Source organism: Hemibagrus wyckioides, linkage group LG18 (assembly GCF_019097595.1).
Source record: "Hemibagrus wyckioides isolate EC202008001 linkage group LG18, SWU_Hwy_1.0, whole genome shotgun sequence".
Lineage (NCBI taxonomy): Eukaryota > Metazoa > Chordata > Actinopteri > Siluriformes > Bagridae > Hemibagrus > Hemibagrus wyckioides.
The window spans coordinates 614,727-627,500 of NC_080727.1; the positions used below are offsets into that span (position 1 = coordinate 614,727).

At 38.6% G+C, this 12,774-nt stretch overlaps 1 protein-coding gene across 2 annotated transcripts in view; it reads right to left on the reverse strand.

Annotated features, from left to right (window-relative positions):
- csf1rb (colony stimulating factor 1 receptor, b) overlaps window positions 1-7,284 on the reverse strand; it is a 36,639-nt gene extending 29,355 nt beyond the window's left edge. For both annotated transcript variants that reach the window (XM_058415916.1, XM_058415917.1), the window contains exons 1-6: window positions 7,144-7,284; window positions 3,913-4,200; window positions 3,548-3,684; window positions 3,256-3,418; window positions 2,720-2,909; window positions 2,241-2,362 (exon numbers count right to left, since the gene is read on the reverse strand). In XM_058415916.1, coding sequence (XP_058271899.1) covers window positions 2,241-2,362; window positions 2,720-2,909; window positions 3,256-3,418; window positions 3,548-3,684; window positions 3,913-4,200; window positions 7,144-7,204 — 961 coding nt within the window. In that variant the 5' untranslated portion in view covers window positions 7,205-7,284. The remainder of the gene's footprint in view (window positions 1-2,240; window positions 2,363-2,719; window positions 2,910-3,255; window positions 3,419-3,547; window positions 3,685-3,912; window positions 4,201-7,143) is intronic.
- Between the last annotated feature and the right edge of the window lie 5,490 nt (window positions 7,285-12,774).

The window sequence follows — 12,774 nt, forward strand, 5'->3', positions numbered from 1 at the left end:
CACCTCCAACACACACACACACCTCCAAAACACACATCTCCAACACACACACACACCTCAAACACACACACCTCTGACACACACACACCTCCAAAACACACACACACCTCCAACACACACACACACCTCAAACACACACACCTCTGACACACACACACCTCCAACACACACACACACACCTCAAACACACACACCTCCGACACACACACACCTCCAAAACACACACACACCTCTGACACACACACACCTCCAAAACACACACACACCTCCAAAACACACACATACCTCCAACACACACACCTCCAAAACACACACACACCTCTGACACACACACACCTCCAAAACACACATCTCCAAAACACACACATACCTCAAACACACACACCTCTGACACACACACACCTCCAAAACACACACACACCTCCAACACACACACACACCTCAAACACACACACACCTCCAACACACACACACACACCTCAAACACACACACCTCCGACACACACACACCTCCAAAACACACACACACCTCCAACACACACACCTCTGACACACACACACCTCCAAAACACACACACACCTCCAAAACACACACACACCTCCAACACACACACACCTCCAAAACACACACACACCTCCAAAACACACACACACCTCCAACACACACACACCTCCAAAACACACACACACCTCCAAAACACACACACACCTCCAACACACACACACCTCCAAAACACACACACACCTCCAAAACACACACACACCTCCAACACACACACACACCTCCAACACGCACACACACCTCCAACACACACACACACATGTCCAACACACACACACATGTCCAACACACACACACACACACCTTCAAAACACACACACACACACCTCCAACACACACACCTCCAACACACACACACCTCCAACACAAACACACTTCTAACACACACACACTTCCAACACACACTCACCTCCAACATACACATACCTCCAACACACACACCTCCAACACACACACACACACACCTCCAACACAAACACACATCTAACACACACGCACTTCCAACACAAACACACTTCTAACACACACGCACTTCCAACACACACACCTCCACCTCCAAAACACACACCTCCAACACACACACACACACCTCCAAAACACACACCTCCAACACACACACACACCTCCAAAACACACACCTCCAACACACACACACCTCCAACACACACACACACACCTCCAAAACACACACCTCCAACACACACACCTCCAACACACACACACCTCCAAAACACACACACACCTCCAACACACACACAAACCTCCAACACACACACACACCTCCAACACACACACACCTCCAAAACACACACACCCCTCCAACACACACACCTCCAACACACACACCTCCAAAACACACACACACCTCCAACACACACACACACCTCAAACACACACACCTCTGACACACACACCCCTCCAACACACACACCTCCAAAACACACACCTCCAACACACACACACACCTCCAACACACACACCTCCAACACACACCTCCAACACACACACCTCCAAAACACACACCTCCAACACACACACACACACACCTCCAACACACACACACACCTCCAACACACACACACACCTCCAAGACACACACAAACCTCCAACACACACACACACCTCCAACACACACACACCTCCAAAACACACACACCCCTCCAACACACACACCTCCAAAACACACACCTCCAACACACACCTCCAACACACACACCTCCAAAACACACACCTCCAACACACACACACACACACCTCCAACACACACACACACCTCCAACACACACACACACACCTCCAAAACACACACCTCCAACACACACACACACACCTCAAACACACACACCTCCAAAACACACACACACCTCCAACACACACACACACCTCAAACACACACACCTCTGACACACACACACCTCCAAAACACACACATACCTCAAACACACACACCTCCAACACACACACCTACAACACACACACCTCCAACACACACACACCTCCAACACACACACCTCCAACACACACACACCTCCAAAACACAAAACACACCTCCAATACACACACCTCCAACACACACACACACCTCCAACACACACACACACCTCCAACACACACACACCTCCTGTCTGTTATCAGAGGTTGATGTGTGATATTGTGTTAATGCAGTGTGTGTACTTACGGAAGACATAGACTTTAAAGTGAGTTATGGCATTAATATTGGCACCCGTGGCATTAAAGCTGTACTGTCCACTCTCGTCCACTCTGATTCTCTGTATGAAAAGTGAAGCCACTTTTCTGTAACTATCACACAAGAAGAAAGGTCAGTACTGCAGTATACATGGACATAATAAACACTCACAGCTGGACAACACAGCGCTAATTACACAATCAAGTATAAACACTGTTAAAGCTACAGGAAACAAAACACACCTCTGTTATTGCTTACAACATGAACAAAGGATTAAAGATGAGTCTGAAAACTTTATTCAAGTACATCACTGTCTGTCTATCTGCCTGTCTGTCTATCCACCTGTCTGTCTGTCAGGCAGTCTGTCTATCATTCTGCCTCTCTGTCTGTCAGGCAGTCTGTCTCTCTGCCTGTCTGTCTATCCACCTGTCCATCTGCCTGTCATGAAGGTTCAGAACATTCTGAAGAACCTCTTGTGGATGGTGGAGAGCGTCTTCACGTAGGTGGAGTTTGTAGCCTGCGGTGTGCTCCACCTCCCATCCTGGATAGGGGGATAAGCGTCAACTTCCACCCTCAGCTCCAGCGTCTCCCCCTCCATCACCTCCACCGTGGGCTTTAGTCCCCTTGGCTTCAGTGGCGTCAGAGACACGTATGGCTTCTCTGTTCCCCACAAAAATAAAACACAACCCTGAACATTTACACTAAAAACTCAAAAAATATTTAAAAAACTCATAAACTAAATATGAATTAATGTATAATAAAGTGTATTAATGAGTAATTATGTGTTATATTTATTAATATGTATAATTATGTGTAATAAAATGCAATAATGTGTAATAAAGCTCATTATTGAGTAAAAATGTGTAATAAAAGACGTCTGTGTGATTATATTAGATTAATAAATAAATGTGTTTTAGAGTGTAATAATGCGTAATAACATCCACGTCTGTTCCAGCTCCCAGGCATCTGTGTGAGTGTCGGTGAACTCTGCTGAGTTTGCTCTTGCCTGCGACTCGCAGTGAGATGACGGCGGTGTTTTTTCCCACTTTGTTTATGGTGATGCAGGTCAGATTGCCGGCATCAGACTTGGTCACATGAGGAAGAGTGACCACACTCATCACATGAACCATGTCCCCATTCACCTTCGTCGTCTTCTCATCCCAAAGTGTCTGGTCATTCATTCAATCAATCAATCAATCAATCAAATAAAAAATTAAATAAAGATATAAGTCCTGAGTGTGGTTCTGCGCTCTAATCTCAGCAGCACACTCCTCCTCTCAGCTCCTGGGTCACTTTACCTGATTGCCGGAGTGATGCCACTTGGTGATGAAGGTGTGATCAGGGTTGCTGGTGTGGCAGGTGAGCTGCAGCTTCTCTCCAGAGACTCGGACACACTCGTCCACCTCCACGGACACGGATGGAGGGAAGCGCACTCCTAATCTCAGGAAATAAATATACTTGTTACACACGAAGGAAAAGCAGCAGGTCGACAGAAACCCAGTGTAAGTTGAGTTTTAAAAAATCTTAGATATTTATTAATAATTAGATATGATTTGTATTATAATTCGATATTCTCTATTCTATAATAAGTGGTGATGAGTGACGTCTCACACACTAATCCCTGCGGAGATACTTGTGTCTGTGTGATTGTGTGAAATCTGACTTTTAGTGACAGAGACGTGAAACACGGAGGAATCTCGGCGTGTCGCGTTCACTCGCACGCTGCAGACGTATTCTCCTCTGTAGCTGAGTCTCGCAGCTCTGATCACAATTCCCCGAGAGAGATCAGCTGTGAAGCGCAGGTCAGGGGGAAGAGCGGAGTCGTTAGCCAAGCGGAGTGTGAAGTCTGTAGCACCGGGGATTGTGGGTAAACACTTCAGCAGGATGTCCGCCTCCTCTTCCTCGACCATCACCCTGATTTGAGGAACCTTGAACACTCCGTCTACTCCATCTGTCCCGAGGAGAAAAGACACATCACACTATTAATAATAATAATAATGATAATAATAATAATAAAAATAATTGTAAGTGAAATTAGGAGCTATTATTGTGTTAGACCTAAGTGCATATTTTACTGGTTAATTTTTTGGCATCAAATTTATACAAAGTAAAAAAATTATTTACAAAAATTAAATTCAAGACTATTCTTTCTTTCTTTCTTTCTTTCTTTCTTTCTTGTAACCCAGCCAGTAACAAAATTAATTCATTAAATAATTAATAAATAAATAAATAAATAAATATAACATCAGTACATAAATGGGGCAAAGAAATGATTTATTTATTTCAAATAAGATTTATTTAATGTCGCATAAACCACAAGTGAACGTAGAGTAATGATCATTATGGAAGATTTATATATAGAATAAATATAACAATAATAATCATCAATAATCTGTAATAACGTGTTGTGTTTTGTTCATGTGATGTGGGATTCAGAGTGAAAACAAGAACAAAAGCACTTTTTTAAGCATGCAATTTTTTTTATTCCTTTTTTTACTTTGCTTCACAATCAAATGAAATTACAGTCGAGATGTTAGCACATGATCAGGTGAGTTGTGTTAGACTTCAGCATCAATGTTTTCTGAAATTCATACAAAAAGTGACAAAAAATTTTTTTTTTCTTCTTTATTTCTTTTTTTTAATTTCATGCTATCCAGCTTCCAACTGAAAAAAAAACAAATAAACAAAAAAATATAAAAAATAATACTAAACAGTAAATGTAGGCTGAAATGAAGAATGAGTAAATCTATCTAGATTTTAAATTTCTAGCCAATACTGGCTTTACTGATCAGGGAGTATGTCGTCATGGCGATTTATTACATCACATCACATCGCTATTTGTTTCACTTTTTATTGCAGAAAGTGAGGTTAACAAAACACAGAAAGAAGAATAAAGGGGATGAGTGTGATGTTGTGTAAGGAGCACACACTGTTTATTTTTCCTGAGTCCTCACTGATGTCGTACCGAAGGAACACATAAAGGTTAGTTTTTAAGCTTTAGAAGGATTCTAGAGGTTCTGGTGATTGGTCACTGGCTCTGTCTGGAGCGTTCCTGCACCATGGAGCCAATGCGTGAGACCTGGAACAGCAGAGCCTGGTGGTTCTCCACCAGCAGACTGTGCTGACGTGCCATGTTCCCTACGTGAGTCAGCTGCATTTCCTGCATCTCCTTCATGGCGCGCAGGAGCTTCAGGATCTCCGCCTGGACGTTGGACTCTTCCTTGTCCTCCTGGACGATCTGCATGAGGAGCTTTGCCGTCTCGGCCAGCCAGCTGCGTGTCTCCCGCTGCTCCTGCACGAGCTGCTTCAGCTCGTCCGCACCACAGCATGCAGACGCAAACGGCTGAGCCATGGACGGAGACGGGGTCTCCACCTCGTCCACTACGGAGCTTGCCACCACCGGCACAACTACATCCTCGTCCGCTAAAGGGAGCACACATATATCAGTGTGTGTTACAGGGTGTGTGTGTGTGTGTGTGGTAATGTTAGTGTATGTTATTAGAGGACGCTGTAACACACACTCAGATTGTAGGATTAATCAGCAGGATTACATCTCCAGCTGTTTTAACAGACACCTCAAGTTCAGAGCTTGTCTGTGGAAGACAGAATGTTCTGGACGTGTTGAAGGAAAACGTTATTGTTTACACTTTATGTGTATTTTGAACTTTGTTACTCTGAGTTAAAAATATTAATCAGAATTAAATGAAACCTGCAGAAGCAATAACACAACGTCTCTCACCGCAGCCACGACACTGCAGGGACACACCACCTCTCTCACGTTTACCCACAATCCCCATCTCTCTGCACTGTGACACATATACACATGCAAGATATTTACACACACTAACACACTGTACCACACACACCAGAGACAGACAGACAGACAGACAGGTTGTGCAGTTGTAGTCGTTTGGGGTGTTGTGTAAACGATGTGTTGCAGTTAGTGAATTTTGGCTTTAGTGAAACGGCTGCAGTGTGTGTGTGTGTGTGTGTGTGTGTGTGTGTGTTTGAGGGAAAACGGACGAGTCGTGTCAGGAAACACATTGCAGTGGGAGAATGTGGTCTCGAGGGGCTGTTTCCCATTCCCACTCTCACTTCTCTCTCTGTGTCCTTCTGTTTACCACAACTGTTTTACACACACACACACACACACACACCTGTCTACACACACTTCAGGGGTTTTAACTCTATTGTCTAAAGCTGTGTCCCTGTCTCTATATTATTCACACACACACACACACACACACACACACACACACAATAGAAAACTGTAGAGTCAGACGCAGGTTTACTGAATGTAATAAGAGTTTCTTGTCCAGCTCAGTTATCACTTTATTATTTCTTATTTATTCAGGTTAATGTGATCTTTTTCTTTATTTTATTATTATTGTTATTATTATTATTATTTTTATTATTTTTATTTGTATCTTGATTTAAATATTTATTATATGTATACAATTTAAAATAAATTATCAATTATAAATACATAAATTAAATATAAATGTACATCAATTATAAATATTAGAAATTTAATTTATTTACTTGTTTATTTGTTTATTGAGAATTTAACTCTTTATAAACCTGATTTCCTCATTTATTATTGAGAAATTCAAATAATAAATAATAATTATTGTTAAGACTTGCTGATGTATTTATTTATTTATTTTATTAAACTGAGTTACCTAAATTTTAATATAATATAATATAATATAATATAATATAATATAATATAATATAATATAATATAATATAATATAATATAATACCATGTGCTAATTGTTTCTTTCCTTCTTTACAAAACAAATCCCCAAAACCTTTGTTTCTCTCTTTCCTTCTTGTTTTTACAGTAAAATAATTCCAAGCCGTGTGTGTGTGTGTGTGTGTGTGTACTCACCCTGAGAGCTGATGGGCAGCAGGAGGACGATGACTGCAGTATAAAGCATCTCTCTGTTCATCTTCTTATCTTCAGTCTTCAGCACTGAGACTGTAGAGAGACTCCACACGACTTTAAATACACACACGCGCGCACACACACACACACACACACACACACACACACATGCTTCCTCCTCAATAAGGAACACCTTTGTTTAAAATTTTGGTGAGTTGTTGTGTGTGTGTGCGTGCATGGGTGTGTGTGTGTGTGTGTGTGTGTACACTTCGTCTGTGTTTAACACAATTATTATTTTAAAGCTTTTTTTATTTCTTTAAAAGCTCACTCACTCCACACTCTTCCTGCTTTGTACTGTGGGGTGTGTGTGTGTATAAAGAATTAAATTAAATTAAAGAATACTAAATGACATACTAAATTAAATAATTAAATTAAATTAACTTTAATTATTAAATTTAATTAAATTACATTTTTCCTTATCTATTCTGTTCTGTTCTTTTCTTTTTATTTCTATTCTATTCTATTCTATTCTATTCTATTCTTTTCTTTTAATCATTCCTTTCTTCTCATTCTCATTATTTTTTCTTCTCCAGCTCAAGAGCACCGACAATAAGTATAATAAGTGTGATTATTTTTTATTCTTTCTTTTTTCTCTTTTTTACTTCTTCCCTAAAAAAATAAATTCATAAATATTCTTTTTTTTAATGTTAAAATATTTGTCATCTTTTTTCTTCTTTCTTTCTTTCTTTCTTTCTTTCTTTCTTTCTTTCTTTCTTTCTTTCTTTCTTTCTTTTTATTTCTTAAACCTTTATTCGTTTAACAGTTTCATTTGTTAGAAAAATGTTTTTGTAAGTTATTTATTATATAAAAAAATCTGTGAATTGTTTAGTTTTTATTTCCATATTTTTGCTTGTTTTTTTTTTATCTCATTCACTAATATAATTTGTATATTATAATATAATAATAATTCCTTCTTCTTGTACTTGTTTTCTTTATTTGTTTTGTGTTGTTCTGTTCCCACCTTCACACACACACACACACACGTGTTCTGTATGTATATGCAACACCACCGTGACCAGTGTGTGTACATGTGTGTCTGTGTGTTTGTCTCTGTGTGTGTGTGTGTGTGTGGTTCCTGCAGCTGTGTGTTTTGTGTGTGTGTGTGTGTGTGTGTTGTGGGTGTGGTGGGGTTAGAAAGAGGAATCTGGGCAGACTAAAAAAATTTAAAAAAAGAGAAGAAGCTGCACCCTGGATGCTCTGAGAGGCCACAATGAGGGACAAAGTGAACACCATCTCACACACACACATGAACACACACACACACACACACACACATGAACACACACACACATGAACACACACACACACACACACATGAACACACACACACACACATGAACACACACACACACACACACATGAACACACACATGAACACACACACACATGAACACACACACACACACATGAACACACACACACACACACATGAACACACACACACACACATGAACACACACACACACACACATGAACACACACACACACACGAACACACAAACACACACACATGAACACACACACACACACACACACATGAACACACACACACACACACATGAACACACACACACACACACACACACATGAACACACACACACACACACACACACACATGAACACACACACACACACACGAACACACACACACACACACACACACACACATGAACACACACACACACACACACACATGAACACACACACACGAACACACACACACACACACACACACACACATGAACACACACACACACACACACATGAACACAAACACACACACAAACACACACACACACATGAACACACACACACACACACACATGAACACACACACACACACACACACACATGAACACACACACAGACACACACACACACACATGAACACACACACACACAGACACACACGAACACACACACACACACACACACATGAACACACACACACACACACGAACACACACACACACACATGAACACACACACACACACAAAACACACACACAGATGAACACACACACACAAAACACATACACACACACAGCTGCAGGAACCAGACACACACACGAACACACACACACACACGAACACACACACACACACATGAACACACACACACACACATGAACACACACACGAACACACACACACACGAACACACACACACACACATGAACACACACACACAAACACACACACACACACACACGAACACACACACACACACACACATGAACACACACACACACACATGAACACACACACACACACATGAACACACACACACACACACACATGAACACACACACACACACATTTACACACACACACACATGAACACACACACACATGAACACACACACACACACAAACACACTCACACACATGAACACACACACACACACACCCACACACACACACACACATGAACACACACACACACACATGAACACACACACAGACACACACACACACACACATACACACACACACGAACACACACAATATTTAAACTGAATTTTAATAAACAAGTTTCTTTCTTGAACAAAATCTTTATGATTTTGATGATGATTTTTTTTAATATCTGTATCTTTTGTATAAAGGCCAAAGGTTTAACATCTGATCTTCATGTTCCTCTACAGTCTGATCTTCATGTTCCTCTACAGTCTGATCTTCATGTTCCTCTACAGTCTGATCTTCATGTTCCTCTACAGTCTGATCTTCATGTTCCTCTACAGTCTGATCTTCATGTTCCTCTACAGTCTGAAATTTACTCATTAAGAGGAACCTGACTCTAAACACGGGACATTTTACAGTCAGCTGTTCTTAATTAGCTCTTAATTATGATTATTGGCCAATCAGAAGCTTCTAAACATCATTACACCTGTTTCTTGAATGTTCCACGCAGTTTAAAGAGACCATCAGGTTGGTGTAAGTGGAATTCTGCTGTAGAGAATTAAAGCTGAAATAAACCAGTTGTATAAAAAAGAGCTGTAGTGTGAAAAAGAGTTATTAAAGAGTTATTAAAAGAGTTTATTAAAGAGTTAATAACAGAAATGTAATGAAATGTGTGAAATCTGAGACTGAAGATCTTCAGCACACAGACAGCTGAACTTCTGGAATCAACTATAAATACTTTATTTACATTTTTAAACATTTATTTTTTCTGAATAAATCCTCTCCTAGTGATTAGAGTGAAGTGACTCTGAGGAATAAATCCTGTTGTGTGTAAATTTTACACTTTATTCACATAATTAAGTATTAGTTTTTTTAATTAGTATTACATTTTAAATTAACATTATCTTAAAGTCTGTATTTATTTATTAAGAAAATAAACTCAGTAGTTTACTAAATTGCATTATTAAATTAAGAAATCAGTAGTGTATGGTGTATTCAGTATAAATTCAGTAGTGTGTGCAGTGAGTAGTGAAACTGAATCATTTATAAATCTGTTATAAACCTGTTATAAAGGGAAAAAACAGCTTTCAGACAGAAACTGAGCTGAAGAGAATTATATTTATTTTGTGCTGATTCGGACGATTCTGTTTAACTTCCTCTGCACAAGTGCTTTGTGTAAGAGGCTCTGACGCAAAACACACTCTCTCTATATATAACACACACACACACACACACATACACACACACACACACACATACACACATACACACACACACACACACATACACACACACACACACACATACACACATACACACACACACACACACACACACACAAAATCAAATTATATTCATTATCATAATAAAAGAAAATATATAGAAACAGATGATAAAGACATGAAGCAGAGTTTAACCTTTTTATCTCATTTACTGACTTCATCTCTCTCTCTCTCTCTCTCTCTCTCTCTCTCATTCTTTCTAAATAAATGCATTTAGATTATTTTTAAATGAATCTTTGGGGTTAAAACTCTTTTTAAATTAAATCACAATAATATTAAAGTGTTGATATTGAACTTTTATTCTTTTCTCTTCTTCTTTCTTCTTTTCCCTGTTTTTTTCCTTCTTTTCTTTTCTTTTCTTTTCTTTTCTTTTCTTTTCTTTTCTTTTCTTTCACTGAAACATCTCTCATTTTATCCTTTATTTATTTCACATTTCCTCAGAACAGTGTTTAAATTTCTCTTCTCCTTTATTTCTCTTTATTTCTGCATTTCACCATAGTTTATTCTTCTCTTCTCTCCTCAGTGTGCACAGCGAGTCCGATCAGTGTGAGTGAATTAGATTAGATTTATTCATTAGAATGAATTAGAGTTAATTCTCTAAGTGTTTAATAAGTGTTAAGTAACATTTAGGTCTATATAATAATAATAATAATAATAATAATAATAATAATAATAATAATAATAATAATAATTATTATTATTATTATTATTATTATGAATAATAAGAAAAAACTTTCCAAAATGTTCATTTTTTCTAAGATTAAATCATTTTTATGTAATTTTTTATTTTATATATTTAATTTTTTTTGGATGTAGAAGGTTAGTAAAGTTGGATAAAGACCGATGTTGTGAGAGCGACAGATGTTTACATTAATCTTCAGTATTTAGCGCTGATTTGGAGCAGATTAATTTTTATTGTTTATTAAAATATTTAAATATTCGAGTTTTAAACTGAGTGAATTATTTCCTCAGAATTTATTTCTCTCTGGTAAAAGTAAATAAACAAGCACACAAACATGAGTGTGCTGAATTTATCTTCCTAAATATATTTATTTATAAAATAAACCTGAATAAAATGTTTGTTTAATAAAATTGATAAATACTGTATTATATGTATAAATGTACAAAACAAAAAAACAATTAATTATTTAGATTAAAAATATTTGATTTCTCTAAAGCTGTTTAAAACACTAGATATAAAACTGAACTGAGTAAAAAGAAAATTTACAAAAAAATAACAAAAAGACAAACAAAAAGAAAATAATTGTAGAATAATCGAACAGAATCTCTAGATTTGTTCATTCATTTATTTTAACTTATTTTTTATTTCTTATGAGTGAGTTTTAATTAATTTCAGCAGTCATTAATGTCACAAAACAGTTTCACAGAAATCTAAAAATTCAGGAAATAAATGATCAAATGTAAATGTATTCCTGATCCGAATCGTTACTGTCCTTCACTCGTTGCTGTCCTTCACTCGTTGCTGTCCTTCACTCGTTTCTGTCCTTCACTCGTTACTGTCCTTCACTCGTTACTGTCCTTCACTCGTTGCTGTCCTTCACTCGTTGCTGTCCTTCACTCGTTTCTGTCCTTCACTCGTTACTGTCCTTCACTCGTTACTGTCCTTCACTTGTTTCTGTCCTTCACTCGTTACTGTCCTTCACTCGTTACTGTCCTTCACTCGTTGCTGTCCTTCACTCGTTGCTGTCCTTCACTCGTTACTGTCCTTCATTCGTTGCTGTCCTTCACTCGTTACTGTCCTTCACTCGTTACTGTCCTTCATTCGTTTCTGTCCTTCATTCGTTACTGTCCTTCATTTGTGTCTGTCCTTCACTCGTTACTGTCCTTCACTTGTTTCTGTCCTTCATTCGTTACTGTCCTTCACTCGTT